Source organism: Falco naumanni, chromosome 5, assembly GCF_017639655.2.
Source record: "Falco naumanni isolate bFalNau1 chromosome 5, bFalNau1.pat, whole genome shotgun sequence".
Lineage (NCBI taxonomy): Eukaryota > Metazoa > Chordata > Aves > Falconiformes > Falconidae > Falco > Falco naumanni.
The window spans coordinates 60,698,931-60,724,347 of record NC_054058.1 but is presented as its reverse complement, the minus strand read 5'-3'; the positions used below and the strand labels follow the sequence as shown (position 1 = coordinate 60,724,347).

General features: G+C 38.8%; 1 protein-coding gene across 4 annotated transcripts in view; it reads right to left on the bottom strand.

Annotated features, from left to right (window-relative positions):
• NAV3 (neuron navigator 3) overlaps nt 1–25,417 on the bottom strand; it is a 273,383-nt gene that overhangs the window by 99,242 nt on the left and 148,724 nt on the right. For all 4 annotated transcript variants that reach the window (XM_040596077.1, XM_040596078.1, XM_040596079.1 and 1 more), the window contains exons 10-12: nt 12,725–12,833; nt 11,914–12,297; nt 8,331–8,450 (exon numbers count right to left, since the gene is read on the bottom strand). In XM_040596077.1, the coding sequence (XP_040452011.1) occupies nt 8,331–8,450; nt 11,914–12,297; nt 12,725–12,833 (613 nt within the window). The remainder of the gene's footprint in view (nt 1–8,330; nt 8,451–11,913; nt 12,298–12,724; nt 12,834–25,417) is intronic.

Sequence of the window (25,417 nt, the reverse complement as noted above, 5' to 3'; positions counted from 1 at the left end):
TTCCCAGCTTTCTCTTCATGCTCGTTCCCTTTGAACACTGTCTTTAGACAGCCTACAGGGTTGAAAGTCCATTCCTTTTTCCAGAAAATAAAAGGCTCCCACTCTTTTTTTTAACCTGCACAGCTTTAGATACATCCTTCTTTTAATTTTATTTAATCATAGGAAATGCCTTACCAGCTTTTGACTGGATTTTAGCTATCTTTTTTAGCTAGTAATGATGAAGTTACCTTGCAGGCTATTGCCAATCCAAAATGTATTGAACATGACTGCTTTCCTGCAGCCCCGGGACAGACAGCAGTACTGTTTTGCTCTAACAGCAGTACGTTACAAGGGAAAGAGCCAAAACCTTCCAGTTTTCCTCTTCTGCACTGTAAGCAGCCCTACAGGTCAAGTAGCAAACATGCACTTGCACCCTTAAGAAGCTAAGCTTCATTTAAATTTATCCTTCCTTTCACCTACCTGTTTTGTCTACCTGCCAACTAGGAGGAAGAGTGGGTGTACAAAACAACAGCAAGTAGCTGTCAAAACAGATCATTTTACTTCTTTCTCATTACCTCTTGTGGGTACAAAAAAGTGCACCATTATGTGACTTTGCATTATTTTACTGTTTCTCATGATTTTAGAGGTCTGCTGAAGCTGCCACATCCAAAGGTTCTTTAAAGTGAACATATACCAAATAAATCCAAGGCAAAATATTTTTTAGTGTTAAAAATTAATTACTTTCTATGAAAGTGTTGATGAGAACATTCTTATGATTTATTTTGTTTACCAAGCAAGTGTGTATATATACTTACCTCATACCTGCCTCAATCTGGTAGATAGTTATTACAAAAACCAGGTCTTTAATAAATGACTTAAGTAAGAAACAAGAATATTTTGTTCCACAAGGAAGTAGAGGCACTCTGAGGCAATTTAGAACAAAAGACAATTTAATGATCCCAAGCTGCTGCATCTCCAATACTAAATTATCAAAAACACAATTTTTAGATTCAGTTTCATGAAGGATCTGTCTAAAATATGCCATGTTTGTTAATGTTAGAACTGTGATCTCAATTGCAGCTATTTTATTGCAAATTTCAATATGATATTTTTTTTAAATAGCCATGCAGGAGAATAAAACCACAGTTTTTCCTCCAGTCATCAAACAAATTAAGATATTTGAAAAGAACTTCATATGTTTCTTGACTTCAGGACTCAAATATGTATTGCTCAGGAGATTTAAGCGCTTTCCTTTTATATTTGAGCCTGGGGTATTTTCAGTAATGATTTAAATCTCACTACTGATGTTTTATTCTAACACAAAGGAGGCAGTACATTAGTCTTTGCTGATAACAATGAAGTACAGTAGTGGACCAAAATGCTGCTGCTGCTGAAACTGTAAACTGAGTCTCAGGTAGTTTTTATTAAATACATTGGTACTCTCTTCAGAAGTAGATTACAATTAAAATAAACCATCTGCATTTCCCTTGAAGGGAAGTATTAGCAATCTGCTAACATATGATAAAGTCCAGCCTCAGTTCAAATTTAAAGTATCTAAACCAAACTTGGAGATAAGCAGAAATAAGAATGTGAACAGACTGTATGACATTAATGCCTAGCTCCACACCATCCACTTTGAAAAAAAAGCAGATTTGTGAGAATGTTAAATGTGTCAGCTATAAACAGCCAGCCTTTGACTTAATGACCCTACAGCAAACTATATGCTCAGCCCATTTAGCATCGCATGAGAATGTAATTTGCTTCCATTCCTTGCAAAAGTTTAAAAATGTATTTCCATGAATTCTTTTTCATATAAACTGAAATTAGTTAATATTGTCCCTCTTTCTACCACCTGACAAAAACTGAAAGAGAGAAAACTTCATTTGTTATTAATTTCACATAATTACTTGCAGCTCGGTTTTGTTTTAAAGTAAACATCTGCCATGCACTGTTCTTGCCTTTTCTGAATGTCATTTCCTTATGTAAGCTGGGTGCAAAGAAATGTGTCTGCAGACATGATGTTGCAGGATCATGACAGTTTAACATACTAATGACAGCATGCTAACAATGCAGTTTATGTCACTGATATTAATAAAGTATCTGAACCTAAAAACACACAGCTGTTAAATGTTTCCATGTTTTGGTTTGTGGTTCTATGGGCAATTTCTACAGATACTTAAAGCAACTAAGGAAGGGGGCAACCTCACAAAATTAGATCAAAGTCCAGTTGCTCTGCTTGCTTTATAATGCTCAGATCCTGGCTTTTGAAAGCATGACCAGAAACAAAGCCCTACTCAATTCAAATACCATTCGTTTAAAATTGATAATGCTGTATGAAATCATATTACTGAAAATTTTATTTCCTATTATCCTTCTGAAAATAAGGTATTCATCCTCAAAGGATCCTGAATACTTAACCACATAATGAGCTGAAAAACCAGGAGTGCTCCTTTTGACACAATTATTTTGCTCTTCATGCATGGATGCACACATATTTATGCTTTAGGTACTTAAATTTAGCATCTGTACTTTGTAGAAACAATAAAAACTGAGATACACATTGAAATAGATCTAACTAGTAACTTTCTTGATAGCCTAGCAGGTGCCAAAATCAGGAAAGATTTACACCAGAGATTATGAAAATGCAGGATCATTTGAGAATAATAAAAGTAAATGGTGGGAAATGTTAACAGCAACAGCTGTGAAAAGAAATTATGGAAGATAAAAAGTATAGAAGGGAGTAGCAACAGTAAAAACAGTTAAAAATTTAAATTGCTTCACAAGGGAGATTCTTTAATTATGGTTTCTGGAGATATTTGAGTAATAACTGCAAAAACAGTCAGGTACAGATATTTCTAATTACTTCAGTATCCTAAGAACCTACTAATACTGTAAAATCACAGCCAGGAAAATTATAGCAGATTACACGACTGTGTGAAGACTTCTGACTTTAAGGTCTATAATGACTCTTTTAGGTTGTGCATAGAATGGCAATCACAGCCCCATGTGAAGGCAGGTGCAAAGGTGTAGGAAGCCTCCCTACACAGCACAATAGATTTGCAGGAAAACTCAGTTTTGCCCAAGAAAGTCTTAGAAAGCAAGAAGTATTTATGTCTGTTTTGTGTTTTATTGTTTATTATTTCATATCTATGTGATGAATATTTTTATCATTGCCATAGACACTGGTACCCAGAATTGCACACACCTGAAATGTTGGGAGACAGAGGAAAGGGTACAGGGCTGAATATGTGCACACAGTGAATAGTTCAGTACTGTGGAATATACATTGCTTTTAACTATCCACAGTAAACCCTCCTTTGCTACCAGAAGCACCAAACTGAACACATAATTGCACCATGGCAGAACAGTGATCACATCAATACCAAACTGCAGAGACACATGGCAGAAAGCACAGTATTAGTGCAGTGCTGAAATACACATTACACAGAGCATCTGGATACAAAGGCAAAACATAAAGTATGCCTGTCCACTGAACAACATCTTAACAGGTTAAATTCAAAACGACATGAGCAATTTCAATATGCTGCCAAAACTTTGAAGTATGAGAACAGGCATTGTGTTCTATTAGGATTTTAAGTCACTGTTCATGATGTCTCTCAGCCTTTTCTGATATTACCAACCCCATGAACCAGGGCTCCCAGTTCAATACTCCTCTGAACTCTGGAAAAGTTCCTTTTCCAAAAATACATATTCCAACTCAAGGCTCATCTGCTCAGAGAAACACCAGAAGAAGACTTATAATCATTCATGCAGGAAGTTAGTTAATAAACTACAGGCAAAATCTGGAATTATTTTATTAGAATTATAATTAATAATGTATTACGGTGATTATGGTTTGGCTGAGAACAAACAGGCCAGCCTGAGCTAGCCTAACATAACTGCCAAGTCTTCTGCACATGTGACAGATGGTGGAAGCATTTTAAAGACTCCCTGTGCAGCAGAACTCTCTGTAACTGGGGCTCAGATTCAATGCAACAGCAAAGTAGCTGAACCAGGTCATGATAAAAGCACACTAAGTAGCGCAAGCTACCTTTAAAGTTTTGGGGTTTATCACAAGAAAGGGTGGGGGAAAAAAAAGAATAGTGCATTCAAGGGATGTGAGGGGAACGTGGTTGCACAACTTACGCTGACTGATGAAAGTGAAGGAAACTATGGCTTTTGATACACTGCACTAAATTCAGCAGGTATAAGGGGTGGAAGGACAATGGCTGAACTCAGTGGAGCTATATCCCCTTCTGAAAGGGCTTGTTTAAACTTCCCTGACAGTTTTTTATGCACAACACAGGGTGGTTTGGAAACACTGCAACTTACTTTTCAATAAACCTTATTCCTCCCAAGAAGATAATTGATTTTGTGTGCTTATGTCAAATCTCTTTTGGCCCATCTTACTTCGAAAAGGGGTTCAAACTCCAAGAATGTTCCTCAACTACTCCCTCTAAGAGTCCCAGAAGGCAAATGCTAGAGTGTAGAGGAGGAAGACAGAACAATAAATGAAAAGTAATATCATACCACTGAGAAGTCTCTCAGCCACATCCCAAGTTACACCCACTGCAGAGAATCCATCTTCCTCTCTAATTAATTTCTTATGGTATCTGAAGCAAGATAAGTTGCAAGGAATAGGCATTTGTAGACCAAAAAAAGAGTCCAGATTAGAAAAGAAAATAAAATCAAAAGAATGATGCAGCTATTGACATATGATGCTGCCAGTGTCCCTTCAGCCTTTCACTGAACCATTACAGTTCTTTCCCTAGAACAAGCAAATATGCTGTGTTCCTTCCTACAACTGTGTGCTTTCCAGAGCAGTATGCAAGCAACACTTAAGCCTTGGCTTATGTTGCATTCATTAATTTAACTTTTTATGAAGTTGTTTAAAGAGCAATATAATATTATTATTTTGGATGAGCTCTTTCAGACTAAGTTTCCACATGGAGATCCTTTAATCCTTTGCTTTTTGGCAAGAAGTGGAGATGCAGGTGCTATCTGAAACCAATTTAGACCAGAATCAAACTGAGGACCTAATAGTCTTTTTCTACCAGTTCCATGCCTTAATTTTAATGAATAATTCCTAATCTATCCATGAAATGAGAATCAGTCTGAAAGCATACATTTGCCAGAAATGGCGTTATCCTTTAGAGATATCATCAGCCCACTTATCTGAAGATTATTGTACTGCCTGCTCACAAAAAGAAAAAGTTTTAAAATATAAGCAGAAGCTGTAATTTAGGTTGGCAGAGAAAATCCAAGTTCACTTTTTACAAAGAACATGGGGCTGCTGTCAGCAAAAGTTGCCGGCTCTGGTGTTGGACGGAATACTGAAATCTCTCCTGCCTGCTAATGCAACTCAGATATTCACAGTGAATCATTTATTTTCTGCTGCACAGGGATGCCAGCAGAGTCCTTTACAACAGAAAGGCCAAGGCAAATCATTCAATTATGAAAAAGATTTATATTAATTATATCATAGAGAAAATGCATATGTCCTTCATATATCTACATGGATGAGAAAGAGGAGAATAATCCTCTTTCATGGAAGTTCATCATACCAGTGGCAAGACATACCTTGAAGCACTGACACAAACCTATTATTTTTTGTTCAGAGCAGAAAAAGAAGCACTAAAATGCTATGTGAGATAAGATGAAATCTCAAGTTCCCATGCTGTTGTGAAGGGCCAAAACCTATCCCACCAAACAAAGTGAGTCTCAGCAATCTCTGTATTGCTTTTCCCACCTGATTTCATATCATAAATGAGACACACATTGTTGATCAGCATAAACAATTTTTTTGTGTATGTTTTTGAACTAATACAGTTTTTCTGTGACTGATTTTGGCAAGCATGTGTTTTGTTATTGCCACAACTCATAAAAATATTTAATTTTTCCCCTTCCTAAAAACCTTTTTCCAGCTTCAAGGAAAAACATACACATATACAAAAAAAAAAAATCTATGTCAACAAAGCACAATTAACGTTCTACAAATCAAGTATTGAAAGGTCAGGAAATGCCAGAATTGTCTGCACATCTATAATTTACATCATAAATGCCTCTACATTATGATAAAATATTTAATTACATGTTAGCATGTAGTATGTTCTATGGCACCCTGTTTAGAGGGTCCAGAAAAGCAAAGGGGTCCAGTTTTCACTCTCCATGTAAGGGAAAGCAGTCATTACAAAGTAAATCCTACTTGACATCTCTAGGCTTTAAGGTTAAAAATTACTTTGGGTATTGCTTACACAGTTTGCTAAAGTCAAGAACAGGTGCAAATGCAGAGTAAAGATGGAATATATTGAGATTTTAGTTGTTGAGATCAAATAAATCTTACCTGAATAGATATTAATTTAATTTTTTTAAAGCCTTGTAGCTTGCATAAAATTGGTTAACTTTTCACTCAAGACCCAAAATAATCTCCTGACAAATTTGAAGTCACTGCTCCACAACCTGATAAGTGATAGACTCAGACATGAAAGACTTAGAAACAGCAGAGTATTTTTTAGCACATTTTTAGCAAGTCTGACAAAGCTGTATAAACAAAACCAAATGTATGTACTGGGAAATGCTGGACAATCTCATTAACTGAGAACTAGTAATAGCTTCCCTGTGGTTTCAAATGGATTATATGTATGTACCTGCACACTATATAGAACAAATTAACACATACATTACTAAGTAACACTTCAAAGCAAAACAAACACATTTTGTTCCATTTAGAGCTTGAGGAATACTAAGAAAAAAAATTAAATCCCTTAATCTGGACCTTTTGTTTTTTTCAGGGAAAATGTGTGTGGTTTGAAACCTGGGTGTGAATGTTGCATGGTGGGAAGAGCTTTCATAACTTCACTCCCAGGTGAAAAAAAGATAGAGACATACAAAAATGTGGGCAGCAGTGACATTCTCTGCCTTTAATTATATGACTCCAGCCTCTAAATTTTCCACCCTCTCTCCCACTTTGAACTTAAGGTTCTTGTTCTCACATACAGAGCTCCATGAAAGTCCCTCCTGCCCACATCTCATTTCTCATTTTCTCCTTCTGTTACTGCCTGAGTTCTATCCAAATTATTTTCTTAAACGCCTACTGTACACTTTCTCTGGTCTTCATATCACGTCAATGCTTGCGTTCCAAAGAACTGAGCTGTGTTCATTTGAATTGCTATCTAAAATAGGCTTTTTCTGCAAGGTCAACAAATGCTAATATGTCAGCTAAAGCAACCTTCTTTTTTTAAGTAACTGGTACTTTAGATGAAAATTATCTTCTTTACCCTGATGCACTGCATACACTATTTGATTAATGCAGAGTATCTCTGACAGGTGTCACAGGCATATTTTCATGAGAAAACTGTGAAAACCAAAAATTATATCATACCTAGTTTAACATCCTAGAACTTTTTCAACTATTTTGCTGGATTTGTAAAACTAGTCACTCTATGAACCTTTTCTCTCTTCCTGACTGAACACATTTTATTCCTTAAGGAAAACCTGATTTTAAGAAATGGGTCTGAAATCAACACCCTAAACCTGAAGACTGCCAACTGTCACAGCTGCTCCTTTTCTCTATGATGGTCTGACCAAAATCTCAGAGCTGATAGCTCCAACTTCTGCAAAAGATGGGTAATGAATTTTTGTTTCTCAGACATGGATTCAAGCCATCACTATGAATCTACTTTAAGCTCAAGGAAAAACAGAAAACACTTGCCCAACCTGCAGAAGTACTAGTGGAGCATGTTTTTATGCTTACACCCATATATACAATGGCAGGAAAATGTTTCTTTTTTCATACTGCATAGAAAATGGGATATAACCCTACTTCTTGCTTTCCACTGCTCACAGGTACTGCCGCCTTCTGACATCCACAGAGGGCAAAATGAGTGGACAAGACCAGGGTTCTGGTTCCAGCCATCTCCAAATGCATGTTCTGACCCACCTCATCAGGCACTCACAAGCTCTCTGCTGCCTAGAGACCATGTGTATTCTCCCTATGCCCATCAACTGACAAGGCAACCTGTAAAAAATATTGTCCCATTTCAGAGATTCAAGACTGTAAAACAAGTCTGGGCATTTCAGAGATTCAAGACTGTAAAACAAGTCTGGGCTTAATATTTTCTCTTACATATTCCACAATAAATGCTTCTTAAGTCCCCTTCCTATGTGAGATATCTGTTTTTTTCACACTCGTTGTGGTATCCGGTGTATCATGCTCTCAGAAAACTAGCAGCCTGAGAAGCTTGCTTTCTCTTGGTATTCCTTATGAACAAACCCATGATACATTAGCAGGTGTGAAAGATGAAAATATTTGTAAAGCTTAGATAGCTTTTTACTTAGCAAAGCACTGTTACCTGTCTGCATCCACAGTCACATCATGAACCCCTCTCTGAATGACATCTCGAGAGGCAGCTAGGTCTGGTATTCGGTTCAGGCTTCTTGTATATAGGTTGAGTCCTCCATCTGTCATGTACCTGAAAATAAATGCGTGGTCAATCAGTGGGAAACACAGCCATCTGGCAGCCATGTTTCACTCTGAAGTTAATAGACTGTGGAATTCAAATGTTTAAGGTACATGCTATCCTATTAGATGGTAAGCTTATACTAAATATTCTCACTTATTCTCATTTTGCATGCCCAGTGCAGGAAGATCAGATATGCCTATTTTCTAGGATCATTTGCCTTTTTCTGTGATGGCTTACAGGACAATCTGTTTTACTAAAATAGACTGAAGCCCACAATTATCTTCAAAAATTTTAAGTACATTTGAAGTACTACAGTTTTGTCAAAGAACAGCACTGATGCAAGAAGCATAACTCCAGTTAATAAAAAGAAAAAAAAAAAAAAAAAAGAAAAAAGGGGAAAAAATCAGTAGCATCCATTTAAATGGGAAAAGAAATTGAGAATGCAAATCCATAGTCCCTGCTGGCATGCAATATTCAAATAAGAAAGAGATATCCACTGAAGCCTTCACAATGACATTTAAGAATATGTTTCTATCTGTGTTCCTTTTGCTTGATTCCCACCACTTCACATTACAAAGAATGACTAATGAATTGAATAGTGAGTATAGTGATTCTTACTCACTAGAGAACCATTAGAAGTTTTTGAATTTCAAGCAGCAGTAATAATTTCTGAAATGCCTACCTACAGTTTAGTTATTCTATGAGGGGCCTTGGTGCATATAACTGAACAGTACCACAAACTTGTCCTTCTCTGAAGACCTGTCCATTATCTGTCCATTATTTGTGTGTGTGTGTGTGTGTGTGTGTGTGTTTGGTAGGTTTGTTTTGGTTGCAGGGTTTTTTTTACATTCCTTCTTGTAGTTTTTTGTAACTAACGTAGCAACCTAGTACAGAATTTGTACAAATTAATTACTGAAGGACTCTGCACATGTATAGCACTTAGCATAGAGATATACATATACAGGAAAAAAATGTGATATACTTCAGTGAACCTATTCAAAGTAAAATTATGGGCGTATTGAAATAAGTGCAGTCCCCATGCTAGGATGATGGCTAAAACGACGTACTGCAATTCACTCCCAACTCAAATAATCTTTGACACAAGTTCTCCTCAAGCCCTGAAATGGTGCCACTCAAACCCATCTTTCAGTCGAAGTGTGTGTCCAAGTACACAAACACTTAACTTTAATAACTCTACACAGACTCCCAAGCAGAAGCCAAGGCACACACACTGCTGGTGCTCCAGATGTTCTGTTGGCCCCCTCCCTGCAGTTCCTTCTGGGAGCTGATTTAATTGAAATCAACTGTCCCAGAGACCTTGGGGCTAATACAGCAGCCTGAGAGCACCAGCCTCCACCCCTGCAGTTTGGGGTGGGTGAACTGGTGCAGATTTTGAAAGCAAAGCTGCAGTAGTGTAGCCCTGGGCAACAGATGCAGTTTGAGACGGCATCGTGTCCTGGGTGGTAATCTGGATGAAGGCAACCTCCAGTGCATCAAAACACAAAGTGTTGGTTTGTTGATTTTTAATTAAACTCCGAGGCATTTTACGCACTGGTAAGATTTGGCCTGGAGTTCAGCAAGAGATTTCTGAAACTTTGGTATCTGGAGTCTGCAGATTTGTTTTCAAAGGTAAATTAACAGTTACACTTACACACTAGATTTATCCTTTTATTAGAGAGAAAATTTAAACTTTTTGACAGATTATTTAGCTAGAGGTGAATTGTGCAATAGGTTCCAAGGCTCTGGAATTGCATATTAAATTTAGCTGTGGTTTGAATGCAATCCAGACTATATGGATTTTTTCCTGTATAAGTAAGGCCTGAATGGAGAGACTTAACAAGTGCAACAGGCCTTTCTCACACTAATGTCTAATTACTGCTGCATTCCTTTCCCCAAGTGTTTAAAGTAATTAAACTGATAATGGAAGAGGCATAAAGGAGATAAGACTTTACATGCCTCAGTGAGTCCTGAAATTTCAGAGCTTATTAACTTGTTTTTAACATTTACTACACCTAAAAATGTTAACTGAGCACATTGCAATTTACTGTCTATTGAGTCATCCTTATTACAGATGCAAAGAAAAGTCACACAAGATGACTATATTAATCCTCTAAAGTGATAAGCTAATTAATACAACTCATCAGGCACTGCAAAGGATTCCCCTTTTTTTTTTTATAAACTCATGCATCTGTCAAAGGCAGCTTTTATATTCCTTTTATGATAAAAGGTCTTCAGACATTAGAGTATTACATTTTCCATATGTCTTTTCTCTGTTCTAGCACACATGAATATGGCATTCTACTTGACAGCCACTAATGCTGTGCTGTGGACAACCTTGTCAGCAGTGCTCCATTCACAGATCACTGAGACAGTGCGCCAGTCAGATACAGCAATATGCTTTCTTTATAGTTATACTTTTTCTAGAGATTTGTCTTTGGGTGGTGCTTGAGGTGAGACACTGCTCTAGAGAGAGCTTTGATCACAGACTTACATTTGCTCTTAGGAATGTACCCATACCCAATGTCATCAGCCACTATTCTCTAATCATAACTATACTTCAAACGACAAGATTAGATTGACAGCAAGGTATAGAGTGAAGTAGTGTGGTGTGACATGGCCATGTACTCTATGAGACTTCTGTTCAACCCAATGATACCGCAGCCACCAAGCAGCCTTGAGATGGCAACAACAACACTGAACAGTAATGTAAGTATGAGTAAAACCATGACATTGCTGCTTTTTTTTTTTTTTTTTTTTTTTTTTTTTTTACCGATGCTTTAGGAGTTCTAACATACATAGGAGTGGAGTGACTTGTGTTCCAAGATTGATGTAAGAATACTTAAATAGTAATTTGAAACACAGGGAATGCAGTATCCCAAAGTCAATCAATTGATTAATCAAACCGAAACAAAAATGATTCTCATTCTTCCTCCTGGGTATGCTAGGAGAGTGACTGATCTATTCTTTTATGAAAAGACATTCTTAGAGCTCAGATGATATGCACAGCTGAAAATTGCAATAAAGGCCTATCACACAGACTACACTAGACAATACATGAAGTGGAAACAGAGAATGTCAGTGCTGTCAGCAACTGCTTTTCATCAGCTGCATCCAATATCATATCTACCATCTCAAATAAAACATAAAAATAGTGAAAGAAGACCCACGCCAGGGCAAGCAGTGCAATGTGATGGTTTACAAGATAGCTAAGAAATTCCAGTATGTAGTAAGAAGTGCTCTTATAAAAAAATCACAGTAAAGTTGTCTTGATGTTAAAGAAGAACCAGTTTTGAAGGCAGCTGAGAACTTCACTGGCAGCTTAGGAGCTTATTTTTGTTTTGTTTTTTTAGATGTACAGTTTTTCGTTGCAACCATAGCACAACTTTCACTTGTGTGCCAGAATTTGTTAGAAAAAACCCTGTTAAACTTGCCAATCATGCATTGCTTCAAATGGGGAAGAATTGCTACATACCCACTATTGATGTCATCAGTTCTGAGGCTTTTCCCAAGAATGTCCCCATCACTCATGTAGCCACCGACATCAACTTCAGAAGACACGTCCAAATCACTGCTTCCCTTCTCACTCATGTCAATCTGTGAGATATTTCCAAGGCGAGAAACAGCTGCTCGGCGAAGCGGAGTGGTGTACATGAATCGAGAAGGGTCTGTGTGTATGAAGCGACTCGTGCTGCTGCGAGGATAACCAGCACCCAAGGAAGGGGCATCTCCTGCCTGCAGCCGAGGACTGGCCTGCCCTAGCCTCCAAGTCACTGGGGTGGACCGGCTTGTCAGGCTTGGTATGCTTCTCCCATTCACCTCAGTTGTCACAGTGCTGTCAAAAGTTGTCTCCAATGTGCTGCCAAAGAAAATACGTAGAAGTCAGTGAACTGTGCTTTCTCTGCTCCTGAGAAACAAGGAAAAGCAAAGGCTGGTGAATGTATGTTTTTTTAAAAACCTCTTTTGAAAAGGTCTGTGTTAGTGTGTGTGTTTCTCCATGTGCACACGTTTGTGTGTACAATAACCTCTACTTACAAAACAATCTAAAATAGATTTTATACATTTTAAAGTAGATGTATATGAAACAATCATGATCTTTGTGAATGACTGTATAAGACACTTTGACAGTAAAGTATATTAAGTCACATTTAAGTTGTTGAGGCAGTCTAGCAAACAGTATGGTTACTGTCATAGTTAAACTTTCCTTTGCAAGTCTAAATCATTCAACAACTAGTAATAATCTCCTACAGTTCAAATTTTTAGCAGTCTACACAAAATCAGTATACCTGTGGCTTATCTGCGTTCCTCTAAGGCTGGACATAGTTTCTTCCAAATTCTGTCTCAGGTCTGCTATATTCTTTACAGTTCTCATTCTTCTTGTTTCAGGGTCTTCCCCTGGAAGAAAACAGCAAAGCAGCATAAATTGTAGTGCACACGAGTGTACAAAGTTGAATAAAGTGCACGCATGTATACACAGCTGAGAATACATACACAATTGTAAATAGTTCTGTCCCTTTAATCTTTTAAAAAATAAAACCTCATCCTTTCAGTAATAAAACACACATATGCTTATAAATAACGTGGTATGTAAAAACCCCACTGAAAAGAGTCCTGCTGAAGTATCTCTGCTAGAGCCCAAGTCTATTAATGAAACTCAGATTTACTGTGTAGGGATTTTTATTCTCTGTAATCAAGGCATGATGCAGCCCCAGACCACTTGATCCATTACACAGCCCCTTTTTTCTCCACGACATTTTACATGACTTAGTAGGAAAAAAGCCACAGTAAATCTGTGTCTGGAAAGAATTGGGATGACTGTTACAACAACTCTTCAGTATGCACTTAACATACAGGCTATTTCAAAGTACCCTTTAAGTAAGTCTAGCAATTAATAAAGCATCTTTCCTGAACCGTAATGGTTTCCTGAAGGGAGAGATTATACTCCATATGGGATAAAAAAAAATATATATTCTTCTTGGGATAAAAATCTGAACACTTTAAGCACATGTGTCATTTATACAATTATGCATTTTAACAGCCTTCAGGGACCTCTTGTGAAAAGCTAGTCTGGTATCTTGAATAGTGAAGCCTGAAGAACTTCACCTGGAACATCCTGAATAATGTTTACTTCACATGTTTAAAGAAAAAAAAAAAAAAGGGAAAAAGAAAAGTTATATATTATGTGTTACAAAAGGAAAATATAAGCTTCAAAGTAACCTCCAAAAGTCATATGAGAGGAAACAAAAATGCATGTTTTCTAGCACATCCATATATCAAAAAAATTTAGTTCATTTTTCTTTTGGAAAATAAAAGAATTAAAAAAAAAATCTGTGACAAAATCACTGATTTTTTCAAGGTTAGTGTTCTGCTTCTGGCTGTATCCTGTATCTGTTACTTGAAAGAAGGTTATCAAGAAGCATCATCATTATAGTTATGTGTACAACGCTGAATAATTGTGTAAATTTTTTTTTTTTTAATCCATCAATGATAAATTTCATGTCATACCTCACCTTATTAAGTCAATTTTACTCTTCATTCTGGAAATGTTATCAAGGATGATATTGTGCAACCACTAAAATTATGACTAATATTTAACTCTAGATTTCGGCATTCTCATCCAGACCAAGCTTTTAATCTAATTTTGAAATTCTCATGACATCAAGACTGTTTCCTCTTTGAATACATCTAACAGGAGACAGTCTGGTGAAATCAAACCCAACATTATACAAAAAACAAGATCAGAAATGCAAGCAGAGGGAAAATTCCTTACATTCCTTACATGAAACGATATTTCACATTTGTGATATGCAAAATACACACTCAGATACACACTTTCAAGTTGCTGTCTTTGTCATTCTGTTGCCCCTCCTCCTCCCATGCTTGTGTGTGAGTTTATACAAAACATAAATTCAACAATGATGATGTGTCTGAGGAAAAGCATAGTGTGCAATCTAAGTGAAAAAAAAATCAGGTAGGAGATGTTCGGGAAGGAGGGAAAAGGAAAACAATAAAAAAAAAAAAAGATGGTATCCCTTGCAGAGTAGATAAAATGGGGAAAAAAGGAGGAGATCTTAGTATAAAGCTTGCAAGAAAAGTTGCACAGTACAGAGAACTGAGAAATATTCAGCATGAGGCCAGAAGCAGTGAAAATTTTATATTTAACAAAGCATTCTGCAAAAGTAAAGGAAAAGAAAAAAAAAAAAAAAAGCCCTACAGGAAAAAGTACTGGTAAGGTTAAAAAAAAAGTCAATACAACATCTGTTTGTAGGCCCAGCAAAAAGGTCGACTTACAGAACTACAAGTGTGGGTTTAACATTGGTTTACAAAAAGCATTGAGTTATCACATACAGTGACAATTATTTCAAATATAAGGGAGAATCTGCAGAAGCAAACTATATTTGAACAATGGTTCACTTAAGCTCATTGAATTTTGACTAAAGAAGAATCCTTTGAGCTCATCGACAAACTGAATTGCTACCGTACCCTCTTCTGCGATCCAGGTCCTATCACCAAAACACTCTGCAGGCAGTTAAGAAAAATCCCAACTCCTGACATCAAATGGAAATAAATGATTCTATATATATTCCATATACCCTTTATTTCTTCCCTGATAGACAAATGATGCATGGTACTAGCCAATGCGGACTGCAGTTGTGGCTCAATGTCAAGCTGGCTTTCACAGCAATGCCACTTTGAGGTTTTCCCATCTAGTCTGGCCTGGCAATGTCTTCTCTCCTTGTTGCTGCAGCCAAATAATCCTTCAGGAATGGCTGTTTCCTTGTTTGTTTTATGTCTCCAAATAAATTCTTCTGTGGTTTAATGATCCAACTGTCCATAAACCTTTGGGTTGACACCAAGGAACTGACAGTGGGGTCAACACCTGGACAGGGTGGAGACAAGAAGTGGGGACACAGGGCCAGACTTCTCAAGCCACACCCTGAGGGCACATACATTCACAAAATTTTGCTCCATAACATAAACTACCTGTGTGCCTTTTCACATGTATTACCTTGCAGGAGGCAAATGTTCAGACTCAGATTGAAATTAACACATCTATTCCTTTTCTTCAAGATAGACATGTTCAATCAAGCACCTTGCTAATCAATATATCCCATGTATCATTTGCAGAGGTTTCTCCACCATCCTGGAAATTCCCATGAGGCAAAAGGGCTCATGAGTCACCATCCCTGGACGTATTTAAAAGACATGTAGATGGGCGCTTACGGACATGGTTTAGTGGTCAACTTGACAGTCTTAGGTTTACAGTGAACTTGATGATCTTAAGGGTCTTTTCCAACCTAAATGATTCTATGAATCTACGCCAAGGCTAAGCTGGAGACCATTAAGTCCTGTTAGATTGAACCTGTTGAAAGCCCAGACAGTTCCCAGGAAGCCTGTCCATGCCTGCCTCCAGGCAGTTGCCTATGGTGCACTCGATTCCTCTCTGTCACTGCCCTTTGTTTTCCCTTCTCCACTAAATACACTCAAATTCACTTAAAGGAGCACATTATATTCCTGCCTCAATGCCTATATGGGGGAGATCCAGGACCTGTTTGTTAGTTGCCTTGCCTCAAACCAGAGGTGAAAGAGTAGCTTGTTGGTGTAAGAGAATTTTCTGTTATAAACAGAAAGACAAATTCCAGGGTGTAAGCAGGCAAAATTAAATGCAAGGCAATACTTTACCTTTATATTTATTTGAGGAACTGAAATAATTCATGTTTGCAGGGTCTTTGCCCTTTTCCTCCCTTGTTTATCCTTGTCAGTTGTCCTTTGCTGTATGTTAAAACTGCAAATTGTTGCAGCAAAAATGACAGCAACTGTCTTTTTTAATATATATTGTACAGTAAACAGCATAGCAAAGCCTTAAGGTATAATTGCAATATAAAAAAAGGTACATGTACATGGCAAACTGCCAAAATATATTTTCACAGAGAAGAATATTTCACTCTCAGACAAATTATACCATAAAAGTGCTGTTACTCTATCCTGGAAAGGTGAAAAGTTTGAGGTCTAATCTCTTTTGATCTCTCAGTGACACAAAGGATAATTTCAAAATCTTTCCACCGATTATTTTTTTCTAAAAAAGATACAACTGGAATGGTATGATCTTAAAATACCACATAATACTACATACAAAATCCTCATAAGTGTTAATTGCTTTTAAAAGAATTGTTCTTTTTTCTTCCCATCCTTTTCTTAAGGCCTTATCAACGGACTCATTCTGCACCATGGATTAATAAGTCATAAAGTACAAACAATTGAACATGACTGAGAAATTTTCTGCACTGAGTGTAAAATCCTCAGACTTAACTTGCATCTGACATTACCTGTGTTTCCAGGGCAGCATGGTGGTGCCCCATCTACATCAAGCCTCCTTCTGTATTGTGACTGCTAGAAGAGACACTACGGTGCTTATGGCAGCAGGATTGGGGCACACTGTATGGGTTCAAAGGGGGCTCAGACTCCCCTGGGCACCTTGTTGCTTATTACTATGGCCCACTGCCATCATAGAGTCTACCCGTATTTGCATGACCTAACATGTCAGAAATGCTCTCTGGCTTGTTATCTCCAGTGATTCTGGTTTGTACGCTAAAGAAAAGCCATTCTATTCCATACATGGAGGCACTGGGCTAAGACTAACATCAGGGTACCCTGAAACGTTCTGTCAAAATTCTGTTCCTCTTACAAGAAAGTCTGATGCAAATATTTTACTGACCCCATGCAATATAATCTGCTCAGATCAGTTGTAGCTGCATCATTTATGTCAAGCATGAATATTCCAAAAGATTGTCCCCAAATTCTTCCCTCTAAACAGTGAACCATTACAGGTTTCTTCAATAATTTTCTAGAGAACACATTATTTTCTCCCACTGTGTGACATACATACACAGGAAAACAAACTAATCATTTTACAGAAATCACTAAATACCTGGGTTAAACTTGTACATTCACATTTCTGAAACTCAACCATAATTGCACAATTAGTAATACTATTCATAATCACTTCAGTACTTCTGCACATGTAATTAGAGCCCAAAGCAGATAAATGGGAGAATAATAATTCCATCAATTGTCTGACTTTTGTAAAAGGATTTACAAATAAGCAGCTTCCTAAAGAATTGTCCAGTCTTAGATATTAACTCCATTCACAAAGGAAAGAACCAGTTTTACTTTGCAGGTGGGGAAACTGAGGCTCACAAGAGAACAGGCATTTGCTCAGTGACACAGAGCTGAAGAGGAGCAGGGGCAGGTGAAGAGCCCAGCCTCCTTTGCTAACAAGCCTCTAACCTCTAGAAGTCCCTTTCAGCATAGTGGTATAGTCTAATAATAAAAGATATGCATAAAAAGAGAAGTCTTGTTTCTTTGTTATTTTGAGCTGATAGCTTTCTACCTTACATACATAGCAAAATTTTTATCCTGAACATTTGAATACAATCAGGGCTAACACATCCACCAGCAAAGAAGCTCCAGGCTAGACACATGCTACATAACCTTGGAAATGCAAGCAGCCACTTCAACCATTTGACTAGCTAAAGAACAAAGCTTTGGAAACGAACACTTTGAGCACTGTCATAAAGGGCTAAGAGATGAAAAGTAAAGCCAGTAAAAGAGAAGCCTTTTGAAGCACCTATGGCTGTGGACTTCAAATGCTCACTGGCATGCACTGATATAACAAAATTGGTTATTTAAACGAAACTGAAACCCTGGCACTCACAGTTCCACATATAGGGGTAAAATTATCAGCAAGGGGGAGACAATATTGGAGGGACAGTTTTGTAGGTAGGCCAAGACATTTTATATCTAAACCAAACCTTGGATTCATTATTTCAATTTTAAAATTCATGAGGACGTGTCATTAAAATTAAATTATTTATGAGTAAATGAATAGTACTTAATTGTTTCACCTTATTTCTTCAAACAGCCCAGCAAACGATGCTCAATTATTCACAGGCTGTTGCTGCCCATGCACCCATCAAAAGTGATTTAGACATTTGTCTTCATTTCATACAGTCTTTAGAGGTAAGAGTAAGCAAACAAGGAAGAAATGGCAAGACCTTATTTTTGCATACTATTGCAAATAAACCCAGTTCTGTCTTGTGAAATGACTGTCAAGATCAAAACTCTGCTCCATACAGATATGTGCTAGCACTTGGGTCTCATCTTGCCCTTTCTGAGGTCAAACCAAAGTTAACTTACCTAAAATATCAGTGTACAGGACCTGTTCTAGGTCCCCTAGCATTGTTATTATGACATCCTCATCCAGGTGTGCAGTCCCTTCACGCAAGCAGCCTTCCTCCTCCTCCTCTGCCCAGTTCCTGCTGGGGAAATGAGATGTGCAGGACGCATTTTCATCATCTGATTTTCCTGTCTCCTCATTGTTAACCTGAAAGCCTCCACCTGTATGCCAGTTCCCCGACCTCCTGAACGTCCTGCTTCCAGTAGGTGGTATCGCCTGAAATGCTTGGGGTGTGGTGAGGCTGGAGTGGCAGAGAGAGTGCACTGACCGTGAGAGTGCCTTGGAAAGGGAGCCTCTGCACCCAGCTTCTGCCTCCAGCTGATGGTAACTCTGGCTGGACTTGGAGGCGTTTCCAAACCAGTTCTCCCTGTATGAGTATCGCCTCTTCTCCCCTTCGCTGATGAGCGTGAGATTAGTTAGAGACTTCTGCTTCTGAAGACGAGCACACCCTCTTCTAACCTCCTTGCCTTTAAACACTGACAGTTCAGCAGACCGCTGCATCTTTCCAGCTGGGGCTTCAGCTCAGTTAGATTTCATATTTCTGAGATGGACAGCAGTTCAATTCTCCCGAAAGGTCTGGGATGTGATCCTTCCAGCACCGGACCCTGCACATCCCAGGTAGCACATACTTGCACTCGCAAAGAAAAGCACAGCTCAAACATGCAGTTTACAGACCGTAAAAATGACTAGACAGGCACAGTCATTTTCTTTAAAATTACGTTGCTGTATCCGCTAAGCCACTTCTCTCCCGTCACATTAATCTGCAGTACTTACAGTCATTTTCACTTAGATTTCTCTCAAGCAGAAGAGAGTTGATCAAACACTCTGCTCCAGCACAGAAGTAATCCCAAAAGCCAACTGTGTTTTCCCCTCTCCATCCAATCACCGGTCCCATCGGAGCGGTGGGCCTGCATCTCTGTCTACAGCTGCTGCCTTCTGAAATCCAAAGTAGGCACAAGTGCTGTCTCAGGCTTTTCCACCCCCTCTCACCAGATCATGACTGATCCCAGCGCACAGCCCTTCACTTTAGATGGGCTGACACAGAACTGCAAGTACAGCCTCCACGTCAGAGCTCAATAAAGAGCCAAAATTAACCACTGAAGCAAAGCTCTGCACAAGCCTCCTTACATTTTAGTATTCAACCTGCATTCCCAGATATATGACTCTTCTCTGCTACTGCAGTGAATGCTGCTGGCTGCCATGGCAGCAAACATCCCGGTGAATTAAACCGGAGACACAGAAGGCTCTGCCCAGTTTCCGGTGCCACAGGTTTCAAGACACAGCTTCACCTGAATGGGATGCTACAGTAACAGACCTAGCTCACAGTCAAATCCTATTTTTCTCCCTAAAAGGTAAGGGCGATGAACTATTTCTTCAATATAACTGCTACTCCCTGCGCAGGAAGCTAAAAGCAGATTTGCAAATGGACCTTCAGTCTTGCAATTTCTGCTCTAAATAAGAAAAAAAAATGTAATTTAACATCATAAAGAAGCTGAAAAATGGAACAGAACACTACCTACCCAGTAAGGTGATTTTATAAAAGGAAATATTTAATTTCTTTCTCCTTAAAATATACCGTGTTCACATCTCTGTGAGAGTATGGAATGAAAAAGCTGTAATAAAATCATTGTTTCACAATCTTCTGGAGAAAATCTATTAATGGAATAGAATTTTTTTTTATAAAGCAACTCAGTATCATGTCTGAACTAAGTTCACCAGTTCTAAATGTTATTTTAAAATACATTATCAAGAGACAAAGACTTATATTTAAATGTAAGCCTTTTCTCACAGAAAAAAAGGTATTAGTCCCAGAAATAAAAAACAGATGAACAAAGAACTAGCTTAATTTCATTCCAATTTTTTAAACAGAAACATTTTATCTAGGGGCAATTAATTTCATAAAACATTATGTAGAAATCTACAAATATGAAAACTGCTGTATAACAATATACTGCTTTTGTCCATATTAAAATATGCTCATCTCAAATCCCTACCTGAGCAACCCTGACAGGGAAGTAACCTTTAAAAATGCCACCCTAAGAGTCACAGACACTTTGTAATTTCCTGTATGAAAAAGCAGATGTTAATAGAAGCCTCAGCGTACTTCTTGCTTTTTGCTGGCTTAGTTTACAGTTTTTCAAGATATATAAGGAAAAAAGTACATAGGGGAAACTTCTTGGAAATTTTCAAGGAAGGGTACATTTTTTCCTAGGTAACCCTCTTAAACACATAATTAGCCTAGACAAAAATTCAGTAATCTCAAGCAATGACAGTTTTCTATATTAAATCACTGACACATTCCTAGAAAAACCATGGTCTTGCAACAAGAGGAGATACCACTCCCTTCCCCACCTAGCCCACCAAGTCCAAGAGGAGACAAGAATGCTTTGGCAGACTGAGCAAAATCTTCCCAAACATGAAATGCCTGCCACTTCTTCAGCACGGAAACAAAAGGTAAGACTGCTGTGTTTACTCCCAGGGTCTGCCAGTTGCAGTGGCATGTGGGCCCTTAAAAGGTTTTATGAAGATCCTAGTGCCTACCTGCGGCCGAGCCCAGCACACCGGTGCAGGTGCCAACGTGACCCCGGCTGAGGAAGTAGAGACCCAGCACTCCCTGCATGTTCCCGCACCGGTACACACTGCCAGCGCCATGCAGCTGTAACAGCCTGTCCAGTGTGGCTGAGGAAGGTGTTGACATTAGAAAGGCTTTACAGGGCTGTATTTACAATGAGGGGTTTTCAAAATGAAGGGCAATCTCACTCTTTTCCCATTCAATGGTTTTAAAACCTCAACTTATACTCAAATTGGTACAGTAGTCTCAGTTGCTGTGTTTTGAATTAGTAGGAAGGCAATGATTTGGCCCTACATGGTGCTGCGGTGTGGTGGGATCAAGGGAACATCTTCTCCTACCATAAAAAGCATCTCCCTAATACTCCAGATAAATGAATGAATCTCTTGCCGCTCTTTCAGACCCAAACAGCTACAGTCAGTAGCTTGCCTCCATGGTCATCTGTAGGCAGGTATGGACCTGCTCCGCAAGCTCAGAGTGTGCGTGCCTGGTTGCATGTAGCAGTCATTACTGCAGTGCTGTATCTGGCCTCAGTAAGCCCTGTGGACAGGGATGCCCCCTCGTGCTAGGCACTGTTCTGGTAGGGAAGCAACGCATGGCATGGCTGCTCAGCTCCCAGCATGAATAGACCAATACAAGACTGCCAGAACTGGCCAGGGTATATTTAGTTCTCTTTCCAACTGGGAGCAGAAAAACTTACAACAGGGGATGAAAAGCCTTCACCCAGTAAGCAATGCCAAACCTCATGTATGGTGTTGGCAATAGGTACTGCACCACTTCAGGCTGGAAGGGTCTCTGTAGGGGTACAGCTGGGTCCTGGGCAACCCAGTGGGTCTCAGTGTCCTGTTTCTTTGCCTGCCTGAGTTATTCATTGCAGCCCAGCTCCAGCAGGACACAGGTCACAGACCATCATCCATGCAAGGGAATGACACCTGAACTGTGTGGGAGCCACATGAGGGTAGCTGGGAGCTACAGCATCCACCTGTCTCATTGGCTTTCCTACATACATGAAAAACACGAGTCAAATGCTGGGATACAGAGGTACTGAGGCTAATCACAGAAGCTTCATGCAGACTTTGTGTGTACAAACACTATACTAGAGCCCTTAATTACAAGGTTATATGAACTTTTCTCTCATTAATCCCATTGCTTCTCTTGGTAGACGGGCTAATCATGATCATCCTTAGGTACAGTAGATACCCATGTACATTCAAGTGCTCAGCAGAAAGAACACTAAATTTATCCTTCTGCTTTACCACAGCTCTCTGCAGGGTGTCATTCAACAAAATATAAAATTGCAATGTGGGAAATTCTCAGGTTTATTTATTGAAAAATGCTTTTGTAAAGCTCATCTCTCCATTTTAAGATGATAAAACACAGCAACAAGCAAATACATCTTTCTAAACTAAGAAGATATAGTATAGGAGACCAGAGGACAGCCAATGTCATGACAACACATTATTCCTCAGCTACCTTCCAATTAAATGTATTCCCCACCCACCACACAGGAACATGTTTAAATCAAGAACAGCACAGGGAACTTCCCCAACCCATCACAGTCAGCCTAACATATTACCTTATTTTTACTGTTTCTTTCACAAAATAAATTACAAAAAAATATTTTAAGAACTAATAATCTAGGGACAAATTTTGCTGTCAGATAAGACTTTCCTTGAAGTCTCTGCATAATCTGGAGCCTTGCAAATGAATTATGTAATAGATCTCCAAATGCATAAGATTATGAATCTTTTCAGCTAAGCTTAGTTAAAAAAATATATTTGTAAACTATTTGTACACCTATTAACTGTTTTGTCCAGAGAAAAAAATAAAGCACAGTAAACATAAAAGCTTGAAAATTCAATGTTTTTATGTGAATCCTGCCATTTATATTGGCCTATAACTCTTAAAATTGCTCTTTCATTTCTGCTTCACCCCTCAGATTTTTTATAATTATTCAATATTTGTAAATTAATGAATAATTATTTAATCACTTTGCATTAAGCTCTTTGAACATGCAAACACTTATTAAAGCCAAACGCTATCACTGATTTAATAAGATACTTTGTAGCTGCTGACATGTACAGTTTACAATGGATTATTAAATAATTAACTTAGTGACATATTTCCTCAATAACTTGCAGCAGAGAGAGACAGCAGAGAGCTACTACAAGTAGAAAGACTGGGTAAGAAAGTCTGAACGACTTGTGGCTAATCATACCATTAAACACAAGAACCAAACTGGATTACTTTATTAGCCTTTTCATCCTCATTTTAGAATCCTGTCTTTAAAGCTATACTCCGGTTTTGCTGAAACAGAGGTACTGAGTAGTCTTGTTGAGGCAACTGGTGATACTGAGTGGTCTTGTTGAGGCAACTGCTACATAAAGTACATGCAAGAAAGAGTGTTCATACATGACAGCAGAACTGGTCCTTATTTTGGACTCCCAGATATCTGTCTAGGGATTTCTTGGAGAGAAGTCTACACATCTGTATGCCAGATGTGCCATGAGTCTACCATATGCAGAGCACACCAAAACTACTGCACAGGTGACTCGTGCCTACGAATGGAACTCGTTCAGTGCGTGGGTGAGGATCACTGGCACCATGCACACAGAGCAGATACAAGGTGTGCAGGGAGCCTTACAACTACTGTGCATGTGCTGTACTGCTGATCTGCACGTGCACTGTGAGAAACATCTGGGACTGCTCTAGCTGAGCTGTGGAATACTCAGAGGGAAAAAAAAAAAGTAGGAAAAAAGTCTGAAGCACTTCAGATCACATCTGGAACAAATTCCCAGCAGAGATGGAGGAACAGTGAAGAAACCCAGATTTACAGTAGCTCTACTAAGAGACAGAACTGGCTTTAGGCATAAGCCATGTAGGAAATTACCTAGGGCAGCATATTTACGGGGACGATTTAAAATAAGAGGTTGTTCAGTTTATCAGGGCTGCACTTCTGGGGCTACAGCTACACCAGCCTTGCCATCTCCCTTGCCTTCCATCTTCCCTTCATGGCTGTGCAAGTGAAAACAAGTGATCACTTTCAGAGTAGTGGACAGGAAACAAGTGGCTTGTGCTCTGACTTTGCCCCATCCTTTCACCAGCTCTGAGCTGGAAGGAAGGAGAGGTTTTAAAGGTAACCATCTCCCTTAGAAACATGGAGGAAGACAGAGCAGGGGAGAGCTGGAAACTACCCCTACAGCTTCTTGCTCTCTCTCCCTACTTGCCCATCACTGGTGTTGAGACAGTGGAACAGTGGCAAAGGGATGTGAACCGCCTGGCTGGCCACAGAAAACAGAGCCATGGCCATCCACCACTCGAGCAATGAAATTAGCTTAGTTTTGGTATCCTGAATCACGCAAGGAGAATGGTGCCTGACCTACCACTCCTAAATATTTTTACAATTATTTTTTCCACATCCAAGTTTTGCCTATATCATGGAGAAGTCTTGAACCAGCCATGCTTGCAGCATTAGTTTGATTGGCTGGTTTTGCCCTGAAGTGGATTAGGAGCTCTGATATGATCTGCTTGGCTGTTTATGGGAACAGTAATCTTCAGCCAAGAGGCAATAACAAACACAAGTGTGTAAATATTCTGAAAGTAGAGAAACAGCTTACACAATGATTTAGGCTATGACATCTTAGTCCTGAGCACATTTGCCTTAGTTGTAAATATTTGGCACTGTAAAAATAATACAGGCTAATGAAGCAGAAACAATACTGGTGGGACAGCACTTTATGGACACACTCCTACAAGCTGTTCAGTGATTTCCACAGATGCTCAGACCCTTGCATGACCCTTATTGATCCTTACTACATACCAATACATTGTGCTAGTGTGTCTGGCTACCAAGTTGCAAAAGAATCTTAAGATAATACAAAGATGATGCCCATCCATAGTCGTAGTGGAAGATTTCAGGAAAAAAGTAATATCAAAGTGGAAGAAACTCTGGAATCATCTCTTGACACCCTGAATATAAGTGACCAGATCAAGGAAATAACCTTTGCATATTTCCTTGCTAGTACTGGTATAATCCCTTGATCATACCAGAGTAAAGATGCTCCTAAGTAATAGAATGTCCTTCCTCAAGGCTAATCCATCATGGAATACTTCACTGAACAGCCATCACATGAGTTTTTTTTCCATGCAGGTTCACCAGTGACAGAATCACCA